This window comes from Poecilia reticulata, linkage group LG14 (assembly GCF_000633615.1).
Source record: "Poecilia reticulata strain Guanapo linkage group LG14, Guppy_female_1.0+MT, whole genome shotgun sequence".
Taxonomy (NCBI): domain Eukaryota; kingdom Metazoa; phylum Chordata; class Actinopteri; order Cyprinodontiformes; family Poeciliidae; genus Poecilia; species Poecilia reticulata.
Genome location: NC_024344.1, coordinates 1,914,518 through 1,934,682, shown reverse-complemented (window position 1 = coordinate 1,934,682; position 20,165 = coordinate 1,914,518). Strand labels below are relative to the sequence as shown.

The following is a 20,165-nucleotide window of genomic DNA, read 5'->3' as shown; positions in this document are numbered from 1 at the left end:
TATATAAACATGCGATTTTTTTAGGAGTGATGTCCTGCTGGACTAACTGGCATCATCATTTATGAACTCAGAGGAACTTGTGTAATTCAACAATAATTAAAGCTGTTAAGTAAAACAGAATCCGAACAAATATTTTACCTAATAAGATGTCAGTTTATTTTACAAAAAAACCATCATGCTTTGAATAAATTCATAATAGGAACAGATTATATGTAAAACATATCTAACAGACAACTGTTAAGCCTGCATTTTTATAAATCCAACATTGACCAATGACAAAAAAGGACACTTTACAAAAAAAGATCCCAGAGGAAAAAAAAAAACAAATCAGTTTTCTGGGTTGTTAAATATTGGCATATACCACAAATAAAATCCAACATCACTTGACCTTTAACCCTGACTATTAGAACAACAAAATAGGGGCTAACCTCACCTTTATGCCGGTGGCTCCTGAAGGCATCTGTGCCAAGTCGTACACCAGGTTGGACTTGGCTGCCTGAACAATTGGGTCTGAGAACGCCCTGCCATGGAAACGCTTGAAGCCTTGCACTGTGTTCTTACAGTTGGTCACCACCTGGACATGACGATTGAGCAGGAAAAAAAAAAAAAGTTTGAAAACATTCACCTTTTAAAATACAGCTTTGGATTTTTAGGCAAAAAATTAAAAATCTAATGCATGTAATTTGGAAGAATCGATATGTACCTGGCTTTTTGCAGCTGCTCCGATTGATCGATTTCTTGGACCAAATGATACAAATGACCTGGGGGAAAATTAATAAAATGTGAATTTGATTATTATAATCAAGCAATTGGAGTTAATCCAAGTAGACTTTCAGTTTGTAACTACAAGTAAAACAAAGGTAAAGTTATTTGCCAGAGGTTACTACACAATATCCTGACATGCCTACACAGAAACTCATGAGCCAAGGCTCAACCCACACACAAACACAACTACAACAATCATTTTCAAAGTGTTAAAACACCAAACTTTCCTTTAGTTTAAACCTACTTTCTTTCTTTTTAGGGTACATTGAGAGCCATTTTTTATATCTAGTACTGCCGGCCAAATTTTAAAAGGTGGCACTAAGAAATGACATAGCATACAAATAGATTTTGGGATAAACATGTTTATATTCACAATATGTAATCAAAAGAGAGAACATTTTTGGCTTTAGGCACATGTGTTTCACAAAGACACTAAATGGTGTATCAAGGTTTTAAACCATAAGTCTCAAACTTAAATGTTACATCMTACCAATCATACAATTTAAGGTTTCTTCTTAATTGTACTGAGGGGGAAGTAAAGCAGCGATGCCTTAACCCTACCTTCTCTGCTCACAGCCATTCAACTCAATGAAAGGAGGCTGCTACTGCCATGTTTACCAGGTGTGGCTTATTTGGAACCATTTACAGGCCCAAAAAGAATCACTTAGCTGTGGAGCAGAAAACTGAAAGACTCCTCACTCTTATTCAGGTACTGCATTTTAAAGACTATGTTTGGCAAGACTAATTAATCAACTAATATCATATTTGTATATTTGTGTTACTCAATAAAGACAAAATCAGAAAAATTTATATTTTGAACAAGATGCAATATAAATTCCCAAATAATAGAAAATAAGAGCTTTATTATAACTGTAATAATGTCATTTAATTTTAATGYAACTACGAACCATTAATTAATCAAGATTATATATTGTTTCTCCTATTTCAAATAAATGCATTGAATTGTATCAAATACATGTTAGTATTGTTTTTTGTTTACAAGTAATAAAATATTTTAAGAAAATACTTAAGAAAAGTTAATCACTACATTTTCGGAGGACATAATAATTGCTAGAATATTCCACCAAAAGCTCGACTGTTGTCGTCATCGAACGAAACCCTTCACGCAAGACGCACGTTTTGTCACACGGGACACACCGGAGTTTAGGCCTTCAGAGCATGTAAGACAATTACAACTACAGAAGGAAGCACCGCCTGCGCGGGGTCATCAGGCAACTAAAACACGTTTTCCAACAGTCGGTACCGTTAATAAAACTGATGTGTTTAGCCGTCTAGCTTACAATTGTAGCTCCGGTGGTAAATGTTTTAATACGTTGAATATAAAATCAAAACACCCCCTTTGGTTGCAGTTAAGACTCAAGCGCACAAACAAATATATCTTACAGTGAAATTAAGTTTGAATGATCACACACGGACGTGTATGAAAGTTCGGCAAATGGGTTGAAAATCCGGCTTCATTGTGAAGACAACACACAGAAAATGACAAGACATCCAATAAGGCTACTATTTCAGAATTTTAACGTATAAAATGTGCTGTTTAATACTTACGGCGTACATCTGTCGCTGTATTCGTTAGCAACTGTCTCAATTCCTCCAGCTCGGGCTACAGCTACATAGCAGCTCTGAAAACCCAAGTCAAATCCCACCACTGACATCTTCTACAATATGCCCGTCTCTTGGCTGTAAGGTTGTCTGCAGCGGAACTTAAAGTAAGGTTAATGTTTATTTAAACCTTAAAGAGTACAAAAATCTTAGTAGAGTTGTTGTATTGTTCTCTGTTAAAAAGAGATARTACTCTTCTTAATCCACACCGCTGTTACCGGTGTCCCTGATCTGCACTGGCAACCCTTAGCAGCAAGGTGGTTTAACAGCCTTCTCGCGCTCTCGCCGGTAATTCTCGCGAGATGTGCATTATCCTGAAGTCTCTGGATTTTTCTATAACCATGTGAGACGTTTCTCCAACTCTCTAGCTTTTTTTAGATGGATCCTGAGGCTTTTGCGCAGTTTTTACATAATTTCTAAATGTAGTATATGGCTTAAATTACAATACAATTTCGAGATGTGAAAAATATTAATTATTATTTTACATTTAGTGTAAATTAAGTKTTTTATACAATCAAATATCTCCAGGCAATTCCTAAAACAAACAGGCATAATTCTTAATTTAATTCTTGTTAGAATTTGAACTCAAAATTGTAATCAGAACTCAACTGATTTCATTCCACAACAATTCAAGCATAAGACCACTTACATYATTCGGAAACAGTAAGGTTGTTTTCATTCTTGTTAGAATATAAAGTGTTAGTCTATGTGGGCCCATGATCTAAAAAGTTGAAATTATTGWAATTAGCTTTATTATTAGCAGTACAATGGATAGAAGAAATAAGACCTTAAAAACTACAAAAAGGTTAAAAAAATAATTTGTTCAGAGTCCAGTTCAGCACTAGCCAGTTTAAAATATAGTAATTCAAATAATGAACTAGAATTTTTATTAGAAATACAATAATTATTATTTAGTTGTTGTACCAGTAACTCGCAGAGATTCTAACTTTTGCATATTGTTCATGGTACAGATCTTGCAGTTAATAATCCTTATTTAGGATACACATGTTGCGATATTTATTGAAGTTCCAACACATATTTGGATTAAGGCAAACAAAACAGCAGATAGGGAAGCAAAAAGGACAACAACAGGAATAACAGTTCATTATTCRAAATGCAGCAACATAATACAGGAAAATGTCAACTTTGTGGAGGAAATTAGACAATGTAGCATAATATTTGAGTTTGTAGAAGATAGATATGAGATAAGAAGGATATTAATATTGAACACATTTATAAAAAAATAAAGAAATATTTCATTTATTAAGTATATTACAGAGAAATTCAGACACACAAAACACTTGTGTTTTTTTTAAAATAAAGTTGATTACTGCAATATAAATAAAGACATTTTGAGCCATATTCCATATCATTAGGTGGCAGCAATACAACCTTTAGCATTTTTTGGCAACTGCCAATGAAAAAAAAAAACAAGACGGAGGTGTCATGATGATGTTGCGACTCCAGTAGGCGCTGTTGCTGTTGTAGACTTTAGGGGTAGAAACGAAGAAGAAGCTAAACCTGGCAACATGGCGACTCCCATGCACAGAATAATTGCGAGGAGACAAGCGTAAGTATATCCTGTATATTTGGAAGCAACAATGAAATTGTTGTACAGTTTGTGAGCTGAGCTTTCTGTTTTTGTAACACCAACAAAATTTAGGTCGTTAGACGCCATCTTACACGCAGAAAGTCAGTACTGACTACAGTAGAGAAAACGGGGAGCGCAGATCCTTCGCTGCTTCTGTTTACAAGATCTTTTTTTATTTTCTGTTGGCATATTTGTACTGAGGCGTTTACTTAGTCTTATAGGTCAGATGTGGAAGTTGTATCGGKAGTAGCATGTAGTAACTGTGGCAAATAAATATTTTTCATGGAATTTTATTTTATAGCTATACCAAACCAGTATATTAATGTGAAAAAAATTGTATTTCAAACGAAGATCTACAGACTTCATTCCTCTTTCCAATATCAGTCAGTCAATCAGGCAAAAAAAACAACTCTTGTCATGTTTTACAAAAGAACAATTCAATTAAAAGGGTGCAGTTTAGTCAGTGTGTGGTATAGAAGTTAAAAAGACCAGAATAAAATTATAAATGATACAGATTATACAAAAAGGCCACTGATACAAATAAGATGATGCACACAGGAAAAGGATGCAAGATATATATTTTTTAATTTAGCCATGATTGCTCTTGGATAAAAAACTGTTTCTAAAACATAAATAAATTTTTCTATGAAAATAAAAAATATATTAAAAAATGTCATAAAAATTACTAAGTTAAATAAAAATAATGCACATGTTCTACTCACCTACTTTAAATAATATTTGTCTTTTTTTYTCTGTCTACAGGGAGGCAAACAAACAACATGTGCGATGCCAGAAGTGCTTGGAGATGGGACACTGGACATATGAGTGCACCGGGAAACGAAAATATTTGCACAGGCCATCAAGAACAGTTGAGATGAAGAAGAAGCTGAAGGAAAATGAAAACAAACCTCTCAGCATCACAGGGTAAGGGCTTCATCCCTTTATGCTACGAGATATTCTTCCTTTGTGCATCCACTTGTGCACTAAAATCCTGAATCCGAGCTGTAGAACTTTGCAGTAATCATTCTATGTGATAATTCAATAAAAGTATATACTATCCAGCAAATGTCAGAGTTTATTTTAGATCAGTGTAAGCTTTTAATATTTGGATTTGGTTGCCATTTATTGATCTGTTTCAATTCCAATTCAAATGTTTTATAAAATGATACAGACGCACACAAATATATCTGTAATGCATTCATTGTCACTGGCATTTTTCCTGTTAGCAGACCAGGAGGAGAAAGCTCCATTGAAAAGAAAATCAAAAAGAAGTAAGTTTATTTTTTTCTTTATTTTAACTTAATTAAATTTAAGCCTATTAGGTGTTTGAAAAAGCATATGTACTCATTTTTATTTATTTCCTTAAATAATTTATCTTACATACAAATATATGGTAGATGCAGACACCTCAATTTGCATGTAAAMGAAATACTTCAGGTCCAAATGGTCAGATCTAAACAAGAGGGAGGAGTAAATTTGTWATTGTTTTTTTKTKTTTGTTTTTTTTTAATGGTGAAATATTTTAGTGGCACTTGTGTCATTTATGTATATTAATCATACAGKAAAYRAGYAGAGAAAGAAGGGGGAAGACATGTATCAAAGGTTTAAAGGTCAGGGATTGAACCCCAGGACTGCTGTGTAGAGCAATAAAGCCTTTGAATATTGAGAAACACCCTGCACCTCTACATCAGTGATGTCTCATTTGTAATTAATGCTTCATCTTTCTGTGATAAAAACTGTGAATTCTCATGTTCATCAGCTGACAGGATAATTTGAGCAAGTAATGTACAAATCTTAAATCAAATTTAAAATGTACACTTGCTTTATTCTATTGAAACATATACTCTTGCTTCTAACCTTAAATTGAAATCAAATCAACTGTTTAAAAAATTATGACTCAACAGCGAACTCTAGTGGAGAATTGTAATAATGGCAATACTTTAAAGTTTAGGTCTGTTAGAATCTAGATCGTTTCTGCTTTCTGCTGTTCCTGCTTTCAGGAATACCAATAGAAGAAGTCATTCATGCTCTGTTTGTTTAAAGCAAACCATTTTTTAAGAGATTACATTAATTCTATGTTCTGTTTTTTTTTTTTAGCTCATTTAGACCTAATTGCGAATTAGTTGAAAATTGTTATGCTATTATTGCTTATTTAGAAGCAGAACAACTAAACTGGGMTAGTTAAATTAAACAGGCTGTAATTTCCTCTCCAACATTTGTGTGCTCTGTGTTTTAAACATGTTATGCTTCATGAAGACCTACAGCCCAARACAACTGCTTAAAAAGATCTACTCAACATTTGCAGAATATCACACTGTTCAACACTTTTAAATGCAGAGCACATACCGCTTTCTTCACTTTATTGATTGKCTTTGAAAGTTTTACCTCAGTGATCTATTTTGTTTTTTCTTTGCTCTTGCTGTTCATTGTGTCTCCAAACACAAGAGTCATAACATATAGTTTGAGAAAGCTGTAAAATAATTTTCTTATATGGTTGCTGGAAAGAAGTAACACATTTCTATGTAGAACGGTTGGTCCAGCTTTTATTTCTCTGACATAGACTGCTGTTGGCAGTCTGTTCATTATCAAAACACACATCTGACCATCAAAATGGCTGAAATAAGTCATAGTTGCATATTAGATTATTTACTAAAGACAAAACATATATAACTGTTTTTGTTTTATATTTTTAAAGTGATCGTAGAGTACGTTTTGTCAACTACAAATTTGTAAGAACAACTGTAACATTTAGAAAGGTTAAACTTTTTCACCGCTGTCCAGCTCTTTTTAATTTAATACGAGAGTGATAAGAGCCCATGGAACATTCCGGTGAATGTAACGGGTACAGTTACGTTTCCTTCTCACTCTGCGCTCTACTTCTTGCTCTCAGGGCAAAAGACTTGAGCAACGACAGCAGCAACGACTCAGACGACTCGTCCAGTGACTCATCAGACAGCAGCGACTCCTCCAGCTCCTCTTCAGACAGCGACAGCTCTTCCTCCTCTTCTTCCTCCTCCTCCTCATCCCCTTCATCAGAGAGCTCAGACTCGGAAAGCAGCAGCGATTCAGATGAGGGACCTCCAAAAAAGAAGAAAAAGAAGAAATAAACATATTGGGAATTAAGGAGAAATTTCTTGACAATACCCAATGTTTCAAATAAATGTTCTTTTTCTAAAAGCAAACCGCAGCTGGTTGAAAATGACAGCAGTGTGCTAAGGAGGGTGGGCTAGTCTTGAGCTTTGTTTCCCCTTGAGTTTTAAACGCTTTTCTGCTGTTACTTCTGCAGCTGAGACATTTTCTAATGTTTATATTTCTAGCAAGAAAATAAACTTTAAAACCTGTCAAGAGGAACACACAATTATTCRAGTTCATTTTTTTTAGTTTTGTACTTAGTGTTTCCAGATGAGCAGGTTCTGTACACCCTGTCAACCTGTTTGAATAAACTTTAAGATTATAGTGTACGCTGAACAAAATAAATATTCTTACTGTAAAAATATTTTTTTCTTACTAATAATTAAACTTGGCCTATTATTGTTTGTGCTTACAAATAGTGTCTTGCAAAAGTATTCCTACCCCTTTAGCCTTCTCAATTTTTTTTCACATTATAACCACAAATGTGAACATATTGTATCAGGTTTCTCTATCAAAATGCAGTCTGTAACTGTGAACGGGAGGGAAAACAACATGATTTATTATAAATAAGAACCGGAAAATAGAAAATGGCTTATACTTGTATGGCCCCTTATCAAGTCCAAATACTCCAGAGATCTAAAGCAAGATTTTTAATTAAGAAAAAAYGATAGCAATGACRATAATCATGCTCTACTTTGTATTATTCTATCTTAGAAAATTTCTACCAAATCAATGGAAGGTTGTGATTATGACCAGGCAAATTGTGAAAAGGTTCAAAGAATGRACYAGCTCTTTTTTATGTTAAAACATTTTCTTCCAACTGAAGCAAAAAGCCCTTTGGGTATGTAAATGAAGCATAGAAATATATTCCCTTTTTGTCTTGATTTGGTCTGGTCACAAGCTATGTCTCATGTTGCAGGCAAATCTTTAAAGTGTGTTTGGTGTGGAGGAGGTCAGCCTTTGAGGCTATAGAATCATTTTGGGGCCAAGAGGTCGACGGCAGTGAATGACCTCCAGTGAACTGGTCCTCTATTCAGAGCTGAGATACGCCTTAGCAAAGTACAATACCTTTTGGTTGCTCACCACCCTGGGGGAATGTTCACTGATTAAAAGATAAAACTCCCATGTGAATGGTTATTTTTATATTAACTCAAATCTGATTTGAATAAAAACAAAAACTACTGATTTGAGTGTATTTTTTTTCTTGTCATCAAAATGTATTTCCTACGTAATCAGAGGAAGTGATATTAACAGGTTTGTGAAAAGTATTCATAGGTATTGCTTTGCTGCTTTCAAAGACTTCAGAATTACCCACAAAGCTCACCAGGTTCTTGCAAAATCAATCAACATCCATATTGCATAACTATATGCATAACGGAATGATGCATATAGAAGCGCATTTGTATTTATTTATTTATCCTTTCATTTATTTTACAAAAGTGCGTAACAATCGGAATAGATCATTAATTTTTATGGTTAAATAACGAGCTCTCAAATGACCAGCAGGGAACAATGAGACGACGTGCGTGATTCCCTTCTGTACGTCAAAACATGGGCAACCTTTACGTCACTAAAATGCTGCGTTCAAGTACAAGTGGAATTATCCCAAGTTGCTGGCCTCGAACTCAGTGTAAACAAAAMAGGTTTATCTGATTCTCTCAATTAGATAAGGTGATTTTTACTCAATGTAGCCATTGAATACAGTATTTTACATAAAAACAGGGGAAACCTGCAACGATTTATTCAAATGCGCAGAAATAATTGTAAATTAAAGGAAACAAATTACAAGGAAACATCTATTGCATAATCCTTAGACATTAAAACGGTTATTTGGAAATACTTTTAAAAATTAATTTAACAGCCTTTTCACATGTACGATTTTATAGCTTATATGTCRTATTTTGACAATTTCTCTTATTTCTTGATTTCATCCCTTTTAAATACTTTTTGTATGCTGAAGATTGGGTTTATTTATTTTTTTTATATTCTTATTTTGCCCTTCAGGKGCCTGTTTTTCTCATTCTTTTATTTAAATAACAACGGTGTTTAAGCTGTTCAATATTTTTTCAAAGGATGGTTGTGTTTGACATATTTCTGACGGATAGTGAATGCAACACTGGCTGCTGCCATCCACTCCTGTCTGTTGTACCTGCTTGGCTGCTTAACTTAGCTATCAGTCACTTTTATTTAGATATAAGAACATGAACGACAGAAAAAATGATCCCGTTTTGCTTCCCATTTGGCGTGCAGTTGCGGTTTGAGAAAACCATGGGAACCGTCCATTCGGTTTCAGTAATTTAGCTGTTTAGCTGAGTCCATTTTGCGTCTAACTGGAAGTGGAAAAAGACAAAGAGAAAAGAGCTTTCCAACAGCTAGAATGGTTTGGGCCTAAAAAGAAGACAAGAGGTAAGGATAGTCACTGTCGGGAAAGGTATCGTTTCTCAAATAACCCTGCTATGTAATTTTGTTACGTTTGAAGTGACTGTTAACTTCAATTTCCGTAAAAAATAAAATGTTTTAAACAGGCTAGCCGCTAGCTTAGCAGCTAAACACCGCTAGCTAGCAAACGTTCTGCTTAAAGACGCAGGTAGTCCTGCGGGTTCACCTCTTTTTAAACCTAAATTAGATCAGAAATTGGGTAATTTTTTGACTTCTGTTCGTGGGAAACTTTCTTTATTTTACAGCTAAAGTGTAGAGTACTTTTGTACGTGTTTTGGGGATTTCGTTGTGGCAAACTGAGTCAAACATTAAGGTGGAAGCTATGTTGTTTTTGTTTCTATAATGTAAGTCTAAAAGCCTCACATTTATGTTTTCTGCATTAACAATGCCTTTTATTACTTGGGCAAATAAATATACACTATGTGTATAATCCGCTGTTGATGTATGTATAATGTCCAAGATTATATAAGAGCCGCACTCTGGATACTCCCAAAGTCGGTAAGAGGAATTTGCAAGTTGTTTATTTTACATAAATTTGTTTTGTTTCACCAGTTGTTCTATGTGCAACCAATTAAAATTCATACTGATGCAAAAGTATAATTTGTTTTTGGAAGGAAAGCTGACTTCAGTTTCTAGGAAGCCTTTTTAAGCGATGCGCTGGGGGAAGGGCCAGAGCATGCACTACAAGTCTAAARTTCCCTTTTGCCAGTCAAATACATAAGTCAGTAACTTGATGCAGTCATCAGTTTCCTTAGACAAAGCAACCTCTGTCATTTGGCTACAGTTGCCTTAATCAATCACCCAAAGCTTAAAATCAGCCAATTTTTTTAAATGTTTGAATGGATTTTGTCAATTCCACTGCAAATCTGTATTCACTGAGAAAAGCGTCTCCAGATTTGAGATTATGTTATCAGCTGAGTTTCACTGTAATATAATATAATTCTAGTTGAATTAGACTTCGTGTCTCTAAATAACTAGATTACATTGGCATAAATTTGATTTGTGTAATTATACATTTCTGAATAATTGGATACAAATTTGACTTGTAAAATACTTMAAGATGTAAAGTTTTGAAATAACATGTTAATAGAAAAGGTGATGATGTAGATGTTTAAAACAAGCATAATTGATTTCAATACATAACCACTTATAGGTCGGTATTAAAAAGAACAGGTGTGCCACAYGAGCAAAAGTTCCTTACCTGTTGATTTTGGTTGACACTTCCCTGTTTGGGTCATTTTAAGGTCAGGGACTGTTATGGCAGGTAGATTTGAACCTTCACAGATTTAATCAAGACAGAGCTTAGACATAAGCCGTTTGGATGATAAACAGTCCCGTGTCGAAGTCTGGTGCCTTATTAAGTGGATTAAACATTACCCTGTTCAGAAATTTGACTGGTTAAAATAAGAATAATCAATCGGAGATTAAAATTGGCCATTTTTTTCATTTGATCTAATCTGTAATTTTGGGTCAAGAACTTAAAAAATAATAATCTGAACTTTAAAAAGAAGTTTTTTAAGGACTCGGGCTTGAAAGGGAATGTTTTTTTTCACTTTTAGATTTAAAACTACTACCTCTAGCAAAAAATATTGAGCACATTATTTACTATTTTACACATTAAAATTCTCAAAATCAGCAGGTGAGCTCTTTGGTGGAGTGAAATTAAATCTGTATGATCAATTTTTCTCTAAATCCATTTTATACTGCTTGAAATCATATATCCAGTTTATGATGGTAGAAATGTTCATTGTTGTCAATGTTCAAACTTCCTATTATTACATGTTTGTACGAAGGCAAAAATTAGCAAGAGTTCTCCTTTCACTTTTATGTTTTTCAACACCATGATTTGGCAAAGAAAGTTATCCACCTGTAGGGTCAATGGCATTTTATCACTCTTATTGAGCAGCAACRTGTTCTTGCCAAACTTTGAAGGTTTGCTTTGTTTTCTACTACTGGAAAACAAAATYGAAGCTCTTTGACTGATTAATTGAGCCATGTTAAAATATTTGTAAATGAGATCTTTGACAAATTTGTGAAAAATATTTAACATATACTTTAAAGTCGGATAATCTGTTGATTAAAAATAGCCAATTGTGTAACAGAGGTTCGTTTTCCATGCAGTTCTATGAAGCCTGGCTGTAACAGTTTGTATTTGCTTGCACTGAAGACAAATGATGCAAAAGCAAAGTAAGATTAATGCCAGATGTTAACTTCGCCAGATGATTTGAATGATACTAACAAAAACAAGCAGCTAAAGCAAACAACACATTAGTAATGTGTAACTGTGCTCCCTGTCACACGGCTCGCACTGAATTCGCATCCTGTTTAAATTTTGCCTGGGGGCTTCTGTCAAGCTGTTTCCCTTGTTGCCACGGCAAAGGGCACATGCTCTGTGAAGATGTTTCAGTGATTTGTTCGTCCAGTCCAGACGGCGCACAGAGTGTGTGTTTTCTTTGGCTTTGAAACAGCTAGTGTACACTATAATCCAGTTTTCCTGACTGAAGGTTTTGGAAATGAGAGATGCTCGGTTCAGGCCAGATTTTAAAAGACAGGATAGATTACCTTTTTGTTAAAAGTTGGATTCAGTTTAGAGGTTAAAATCATATTGTTTTCATAATGCAAAGACAGCTGATACTTTTGAGCATCGGCTGTCAGAATTTAATTAAATGTTGGTAAGGTTATGTATTTAGGTCTATAATCAAATAATATTTCTTTAGCTTGACARGGGTAAGTTGCTTGAGTTGCTCTTGCAGAGTCTGCCAACTCAATTAGTCCAAATCTTATCAGCATCAGTAGCTGTATTTTTTTTTTCAGTCTCTCAGAGCTCTTGCTCACACAGCAAAAAAATCTGCAGCTCTCTGTGTCCTGACCTCGTGCATCTGTTCTTCTGCTTTTGTTCTGTAGGATGAGAGTTAAGCTCTCATGTGGCTACGCAGTGCTGTGAAGGTGAAACTCATTAAGGCCGTTCTGCTTTCTGTGATCTGGCGCAGACATGGACTGTGAAATACTTTGTTCTTGCCTCAAAAATATTACAATACCAGCCTTTGTGTTGCGTCGGGGGAGTCAGATGTCTCATAAACACTAATGGAATTCATTGAGCACAATGTCCTTTGTAAGCAGGTTAAGTGCTTTGCGGGAAATATTTAAAAAAAAAAAGATGGATCAGTGTAACAAACTGTAAAAGTGTCAGAGTAGGATGTTCTACAAAGAGTCGTTTGCCTGAAATGATCAAATGCACGGATACAGTTTATGTGCGCTATGTTGCTATTTTGCAAAGTTATATATTTAAATTTTGGGGTTTAATTTTCATCATGTCATGCTGATTAGGCATAGACGAGTGCCCTGTTGTTACTGAGAAAAAGAAAGTGTCGTATTCTCAGTAGCAAAGTTCTCCTGTGATAATGAAGTCCATTTAACACGGTCAGAATGTCTTAATAAGCAATTAAGTAAACGCACAATAGTTATCTAAAGGCTACTTTATGCTGCTCCTAAACAGGTGTTACCTTAAAAACAAAATAAAAACAAAATTGTGTAAGTAGAAAATACAATTTCTCAACAACCCAAAAGAAAATTTTTTTTAAAGACCTGTATTGCTAAAATGGGACAAACAAAATGATAATAAAGTTGCTTTGCTGTCAAATGTAACATTGGTTTTTGCAGACCTCATTGKGTTGAGATTAAGATTCCTCTTTTTGCTGTTTTAAACAGTGTTTTCACTGTTGGTTACAAAATATTATCAACAAATGCCGTGTTCACATGTTAAAATATGGCAGTGCTGTTCCTGTTTTGATATTGCAGCTTCTCTATTAACATTGTGTTTGTATTTTGGCAGATTTCTAGTTAGACRGATCGTGATGAACTTTTTAACAGTCTTTCTCAACTTTTTAATAAAGACAACAAAATATTGTGACTTAGAATTATACGTCCATTGCCTTCAATGCTTATATTGTTTCCATACGTAGTTAATAAAGTCTCCATATATTARAAAWCTGAAGTTGTAGCAGTAATGTTTGGTTTTTGTAGTTAGGAGTACTAACTGTAGATAGTGACTCTTGTTTTCACGTGTAATCCCTGTAAATTGTTGATTTAACTGAGATTTTGCTTTCTAACCCAGCACTCTGACAGGCATGAAGCTGAGCTCAGATCAGCCGTCTTCTTATTTGCTCTGATTTTTTTTCTTTCACAGTCTGAATGAAGTGCAGACATGTAGCAACACGTGGAAAATACAGATTTATTTTAATTTGCTTGTCAAATCTTCTGACTTCAGTTTAAAATGCMTTTCAGATACTGAAAATTACTAACTTTGAGTCCTCTGTAGTCCTTTCTCAGCATGTTTTGTGGTCAGCATGACAATATACCGTATTTTCCGCACTATAAGGCGCATCGGATTACAAGGCGCACCTTCAATGAATGGCCTATTTTAAAACTTTTTCCATATATAAGGAGCACCGCATTATAAGGCGCAGAGAATAGACGCTGCAGTTTCAGTTGCCGATTTGTTCCGTACTCTATTATTACACATCCACATTTGTAAAGAAGTGGTCCCCATTTGTAAAGAAGTGGTCCCCGAGTACTTTAGGCTGCCCCAGTCGTTGTTTCACTCACGGTGTTGGGATATTGTGCCCAACTGCTTTCTGGGTAACACAGACCAACCGACACGCTGCCGCCGCGGTCTCTGTCTCTCTTCCCCCGTTCCCTCCGGCTTTAAATGTATAGGGGCTGGTCCCTTGGTAGCCCTAGTCGAAACACCCCGGATGAATATCTAAAGCCACTTTGTTGACMTAAAGAATGTCAACAAARCAGTCCGACTCGGGTCGGCGAGGAGAGCCTTCTGCGACTGGACCGGGGCGTGGGCGGACGATGGTGACCCTTCTCCGTTCGTGCACAGCATGTTCTTGGAGAACGTGGTGCTAAATGACCTGCAGACGACCCGATTATCAGGTCGGTAGGTAGATAGGTCAGTCAAACTTTATTAACAAACCAGCATTCTGACAACTATCCCAGCATGCACTGCGCACTTCTTCTTCTACGGGGGAAAATGAAGTCGTCGGCTGCTTACCGTAGCTGCTAGACCTGTTGTGGCTCAATATTGGTCCATATATACGGTGCACTGGGTTATAAGGCGCACTGTCGGCTTTTGAGGAAATTGAAGGTTTTCAGGTGCGCCTTATAGTGCGGAAAATACGGTAATAGTAAAATTTCCTTAAAACTGCTGTTTTCACACCTGTTCAATCCAAACATGGTGTTTTGAATTCCTATTTTCTTGGAGCAAGGTGAATCTTGGAATTTCTTTTAAAACTGACCAAACTTAATCAAGGGTTCGRACAAATGTTGAAAAGTTTCTGAAAAGTAGATTGGTTTGAATGACGCATTCTTTCAGCAAGGTAACAGGAAGACGTGTGTCATGTTCCAGTTGTAGTTTGGTAGAAAGTACCCAGAACAGTGTTATCTGTGTTGGCGCTCAGAGTTGGAACATTGGCTGATTGAGATGGGCTACAAGCAAACATAATCCAGGGTAATATCAAAGTTTGCTTTCCGCTATAATCAATTCATTATCTAACTAAAATAAAACATTARGAGGCTGCTGGAAATGTACTATTTATTAATTCAGTTTCAGTCCTAGTTTTCACTTTTTGCACTTGGGATAACCCTCTTACCTAATCAAACTAAAAAAGCTCAAAAGACTCTATAAAAGAATAATTTGTGCGTAAAWTTTTTTAAGACTTGGGTCTGCTGAAGGCATTTGACGGCTCAGGGAAGACATTGTAGGTGGAGAATGTTTTACAAAGCTTTTTTTTTTTAAGAAGAAAGAAAAAGACTCACAGTTCGGAGATTCTGAGTCTTAAAAAGAATTTAATTCGATTTGATCATTGTATTGTACAAGTATAAAAAAAAAAAACTTAGTGTGAGAAAAAGGTCACCTTTTGATTTTGCTCCATTAACTGATACAAATTTTAATTTATGAAAAAATATAGTGCTAGATCTTTGCATGCTTATCGCATCTGTAGCTTTATTTTTCCAATTAGTTGATCATATAGGTTCTAGACTTTCTAGCAGCAAAGACGAGTCAGTSAAAASACATTTCTTTTTTCTTCCTTATGCCTTTAAATCCTTTTACCTGCAGGTTTTAAACCAGACCAAAGATTCTTGAGCTATGTTCAGTTCAAATGCCAAACCAAGCATTGAAATTATTGCTWGGAATTTTGCAAACCCTGGCTATTATTGATCACAAACTATGAGTTAAAGGCAGCTGTAGTTTATCTGGAAATGAACAGACTTAAATTTGCAGCTGATATTTTCACATCGTGAAAACCATTATTTCAGGACAGTTTCTAATTTTTTTGCACTTTGATTATAACAGCAGCCCTCAGGATTCCTCCCTAAGCAGCTGCTTACAGAGGAAAGGTTCAGCTGAATTGATGCTCTCTCTGGAATTCCTGCCGTCAGCAGGTTCACTTCAAAAGCACCGGGGTGGGGGGCGGCTCTCACCCCCGTCTGCACCCATTACTTCCCCTTACTTTCCAACTGAGGTGCATTGGATGTTCCTTTGATAGCTATATCAACATAGCTGTGAAAACATTTATTTTTCCTTTTTTTTTTAACCACCTGTAAAACTTTGAGTGATACAGTTCAGCCTTGTAAACATTTATTATGCTTTTAATATTCATGTGCACTCTGTTTCAAAGATACTTGTAACTTGTGCAATACATCATTCAATGTGTTACGCCACAGTATTTCTRGAGTCAGCTTTTTTCATTCTGTAAAACATACCACAGGTAGATTGGATCTGCAGAGGATAAAATGCTTTCTTTAAGTATGATAAGCATTGTTTTCTGAGGAAATCTTACTTTCAAGAGTGGAATATTGTGCAACCTGAGCAATTGTTGCTTGTTGTAATAGGATCTTCTTAKCTGGGYTTCAGTTGCTTTTAGTGATTTGCATATTGCTGGGATCAGTGAGGACAGATGATTTGATTTGGTACCTTCAACAATAAGTAGAAAGTTGGATGTGCTTTACTTGACGGGATTATTTGTTTTGAGTAGATGCGTGTTGATAAATTGATGCCGATGTCCTTAATTTTGGGTAAAGGGCAATCAGCTTTGAAACCAGTCTTATCCAGTRATTTTATCAGCTGCTGTCCCCTTTTGCTCTGACTTGTCGGAGGGCTGACCGATGGATCCCCCACCAGGTCATGTCTGCATGTGTGCGGTTAACAATGGTCACCTCTYTGTTGCCAATCCATCATCTTTTGTCTCTATATTTAGCAACTTTTGAGACAAAGCAAATRGTCATCTTCCAAAATTGGAATCAGCAGATCAAGCTCTTTATAAGTCTGTGACTGGTCAAAACTCTMCAATCAGTGCACCCCTAGTTTTGAAGAAGACTTGTAGTAGGATTGTTACAACTTTTGTGAATCCTGTGTTTATTGGCCTGTCATGATTCATTATTTCTCCTAGTCTTATTGAGCAATACTAATGAGTGATGGGGCTTTCCAATGCATTGGCAGAAATGATGCCATTCAGATATCACCAGAGAGGAAAACCTGAGGACTCAGCAATTTCRTCCAAACCTCCAATGCAGCAGTGAWATTCCTTCATCTGGTCTTTCTTCTAAACTGTGGGATTTCTTTTAGGTTTCAAGGTTTTACTTACTGCAGGTGATGGTTTTTAAATGAGACTACTCCAATTCTGACTCACCATGTTGAAACGGGTTATAACAACCCATTGATGTTTGCCATCTTTTAATCAGTCAGCCACCAGCTGATATTTTCAGAAATYGTGGTTGATGCCCTAACAGACTCCAAACATGGTTGTTCTCTCCATGTTGCAGGAGTATTACTGAGGATTAGCTTTTGATTGATTAATAATAACAAGAATGTTTCTCATTGATCTGCAAATCAAGTACTGAAAAATCTTTTTCCCCCATTCCATAAGTAAAAGCTCTGATCATTTTAAATTTTTACTGCTAGTACTTTGATGGGCTCAATTTGAGTTTCTCCTACTTCATTTTCTACTGGATTTAAAAGTATTAACTTGATCAATTAACTTTTTGTGCTATGGTCTTTAGAGAAAAATATAAATCGTAATTGGAAGGTCATAACCCAAAAAAAAAAAATGGTAATCATTATAGGCTGGGAAAAGCTGATCAGTTCACCTACATTACACCCTTAAAACATGAATACCTTGTTACTCTTACTGTCTTACTTAAAGGCTTTAGAGACTCACAAAATGCCCCTAACAGAGGATTTATCTTAAAACCAGCTTGTATGTAGATAACCCGAGATTAAGTAGTTTTATATTTTCACAACATGTACTCKATGGAAACTCTTGCAACATGCGGTGATGCCACATGTGCCCGCTTGTTTCRTCAGCGTGCGTAGCTGATGAAAATGTGTCATGTTTGTTAGTGAGYAGCAGCAGAGTAGAAACCTGTGCACTGTCTCTTTAACAGACTCCATGGGTGCTTTGCCTTGTGCCTGAGGCAGAGTGGGGAGGAGGGAGGGAGTTTGTAGACTGAAAGATGGATTCTGATTGGCTGTTCAGTGACATCACGCAGGCAGAGGGCCTGTGGTGTAAAATAACATCTCCTTTTATGGGAGGAGGTGGACAGTGCCACTCTCTGAGAGAGGTGAGATTTATTTMTCTCTTATTGATCCCCTTTTGCTCTTTTTGAAATATTATTTATTGTCAGACTTGTATTGTTATGTTTTCATACTTTGATTTACTCTTCTTAATTTTTATTTTGTAATATGTATTTCACTCCAGCATATTTTCAACATTTTCTTTAATAACTTAATCGCATTCAGTTAAAAACAGACTGATGTTTAACATTTAATAACAGTTCACCCAGCATCCCTGATGTTGCATATTCCTAATTATCTGAATCTGCCCCCCCAATACAGTTAGTCATTTCCACTGTTTGTTTTTATGTACTTTTTTTTTAAATAAAGCTTTAACTTCCTACTAAGTTTATATATGTACAATTAAAATGCCTGGACAAAGTGACACTAACGTCAAATTCCTTGTTTGTGTGCACAAACTTTGCCAATAAAGCTGATTCTGATTATTCCAAACAGCCTTCCACATACATTTGCACCCCCAGGCTATTCAGCTCTCCAGGTCTCCATTCATGCTTTAACAACAGAACGGAAACAAAAGCAGCCTCAGCCTCTAGACTTTACCTCGCATGTGACTCCCCCGCTGTTTGCAGACTTGGTATCTACCCAGAGCAGGCAGTCCCCTCCCCTCTCTGAGTCAGATTTGTCTCCACTCCAAGGAAATGCACTGTACCTTCGAGTCTAGTAAAGAAACTGGAGTTGCAGTCTTACAGCTGGACGCTAAAAGATAACATTTACTGGAAAAGGGGCTTCAGAGGAGGCGGTCTGTGCTCAGGTCAAGGTTGAGAAGTTATGACGAGAGAACTTCTGAATCCCTAGGAGATCCTTTGAACCCTTCTTCTTCCAATGTTTCAGTGGTTGAGGCCATGGCCTCTCAGTCAGGGTAAGACGCACAAGTTCTTGCTTAGTTGCTCGTTTTTTTCTTTTTCTTTTTTTTAATCTCGTGTCCATCGAGAATAAAATCCTCCAATGTTTTATGCCCAACTTGGATTTCTTTTCTCTGTTTGCTTGAGCTTGCATAATGGCTGTGTGACATAGGCCCTGTCCTGTATTCATGGTGATCAGATAACCATCGGCTCTCCCTTTTTCTTGAATATAACACAAGGCCTGGCTGTTATGTTGTGAGTTGCAGAGAGACAGATGAGCTGATTAATTTAGTTACAACTTGACTGGAGTTCCCAACTCTGGAGACGTTGACCTTTTAAGTTTGGCAGACTATTGATTTCACTACWGTTACACATGGATAATAATAGTATTTAAACTTTACTGAGAGTTAGACMGCAACAAGAGCATTTTAATAAACTTTGCAGCAGACTAGAAACGCTAACTTTTTTTGTTGGATTAGTGTAGAAGGGCTTGGACTTCAGATGTGGGCTTGGCCAAATATGCAAGTCAAAGTTGACCTGACTGTAAATTTAAGCAATTATACGACATCAGAATTACCATCTGTTTGATATTGATGTTTCCAAAACAAGCTAGACCTTATAAAGATATTTTTRGGGGGAACTTTGTGGAATTGAGRTAAATGGTGTCTAACMTGTGATTCAAGTCACAGATTGTACATTTTGGAGGTTTATGACAAAATGGTAAGCKTGTATAGATTAACCCAACTGACAGGAACAGTTTTAATCTGTCRATTACTGTGAACAGGTAAATTAAGAACGTGCCCAGGCTATTCTGAGGAATTATGAGTAAGACAGAAAACACACCTTCTACATTCTTGTAGTGTTGACTAGCACATTAAACAGGTGTGCATTTTATTAATAAGCTTATTTTTTGTATAGTGTGTAGATTGTTCAACTTACCACTTTGGTTACCTTTGTACATAGTTGCTTTTGTATATTGTGGTCCGTTGGGTACAGTAGTTTTAATTTTAGTAGGTTGAAAGTTGTAAAAAAATTGTGTAGTTTAAACAAACACATCAGAAATKACCTTTCACTTACAAGAATTGTTTTTCTCCAGGTCAGTTCAAAATGCCCCCTCTAACCTTTTATGTTT

General features: G+C 35.9%; 3 protein-coding genes across 7 annotated transcripts in view; 2 read left to right on the top strand and 1 right to left on the bottom strand.

Moving 5' to 3' along the window:
- The window catches only part of hspa4a (heat shock protein 4a), a 13,202-nt gene extending 10,553 nt beyond the window's left edge, over positions 1 to 2,649 (bottom strand). Inside the window, exons 1-3 of the mRNA XM_017308751.1 lie at positions 2,335 to 2,649; positions 704 to 761; positions 434 to 574 (exon numbers count right to left, since the gene is read on the bottom strand). Coding sequence (XP_017164240.1) covers positions 434 to 574; positions 704 to 761; positions 2,335 to 2,441 — 306 coding nt within the window. The 5' untranslated portion in view covers positions 2,442 to 2,649. The remainder of the gene's footprint in view (positions 1 to 433; positions 575 to 703; positions 762 to 2,334) is intronic.
- A 1,203-nt stretch (positions 2,650 to 3,852) lies between these two features.
- Positions 3,853 to 7,473, top strand: zcchc10 (zinc finger, CCHC domain containing 10). 3 transcript variants are annotated; one of them, XM_008426930.1, is made up of 4 exons: positions 3,853 to 3,958; positions 4,742 to 4,903; positions 5,209 to 5,250; positions 6,870 to 7,473. In XM_008426930.1, the coding sequence occupies exons 1-4, from the start codon at positions 3,918 to 3,920 to the stop codon at positions 7,084 to 7,086; spliced, it is 462 nt and encodes a 153-aa protein (XP_008425152.1). In that variant the 5' UTR covers positions 3,853 to 3,917; the 3' UTR covers positions 7,087 to 7,473. The 3 variants fall into 3 exon arrangements, with proteins under 3 accessions (XP_008425152.1, XP_008425151.1, XP_017163957.1); XM_008426929.1 differs by having other exon boundaries at positions 5,206 to 5,250; XM_017308468.1 differs by lacking the exon at positions 5,209 to 5,250.
- Positions 7,474 to 9,229: 1,756 nt separating this feature from the next.
- aff4 (AF4/FMR2 family, member 4) overlaps positions 9,230 to 20,165 on the top strand; it is a 33,624-nt gene continuing 22,688 nt past the window's right edge. For 2 of the 3 annotated variants that reach the window (XM_017308664.1, XM_008426928.2), the window contains exon 1: positions 18,829 to 19,050. In XM_017308664.1, coding sequence (XP_017164153.1) covers positions 19,034 to 19,050 — 17 coding nt within the window. In that variant the 5' untranslated portion in view covers positions 18,829 to 19,033. Of the gene's footprint in view, positions 9,518 to 18,828; positions 19,051 to 20,165 lie in introns of those variants that run through there. The other variant, XM_017308663.1, reaches the window with a different exon arrangement.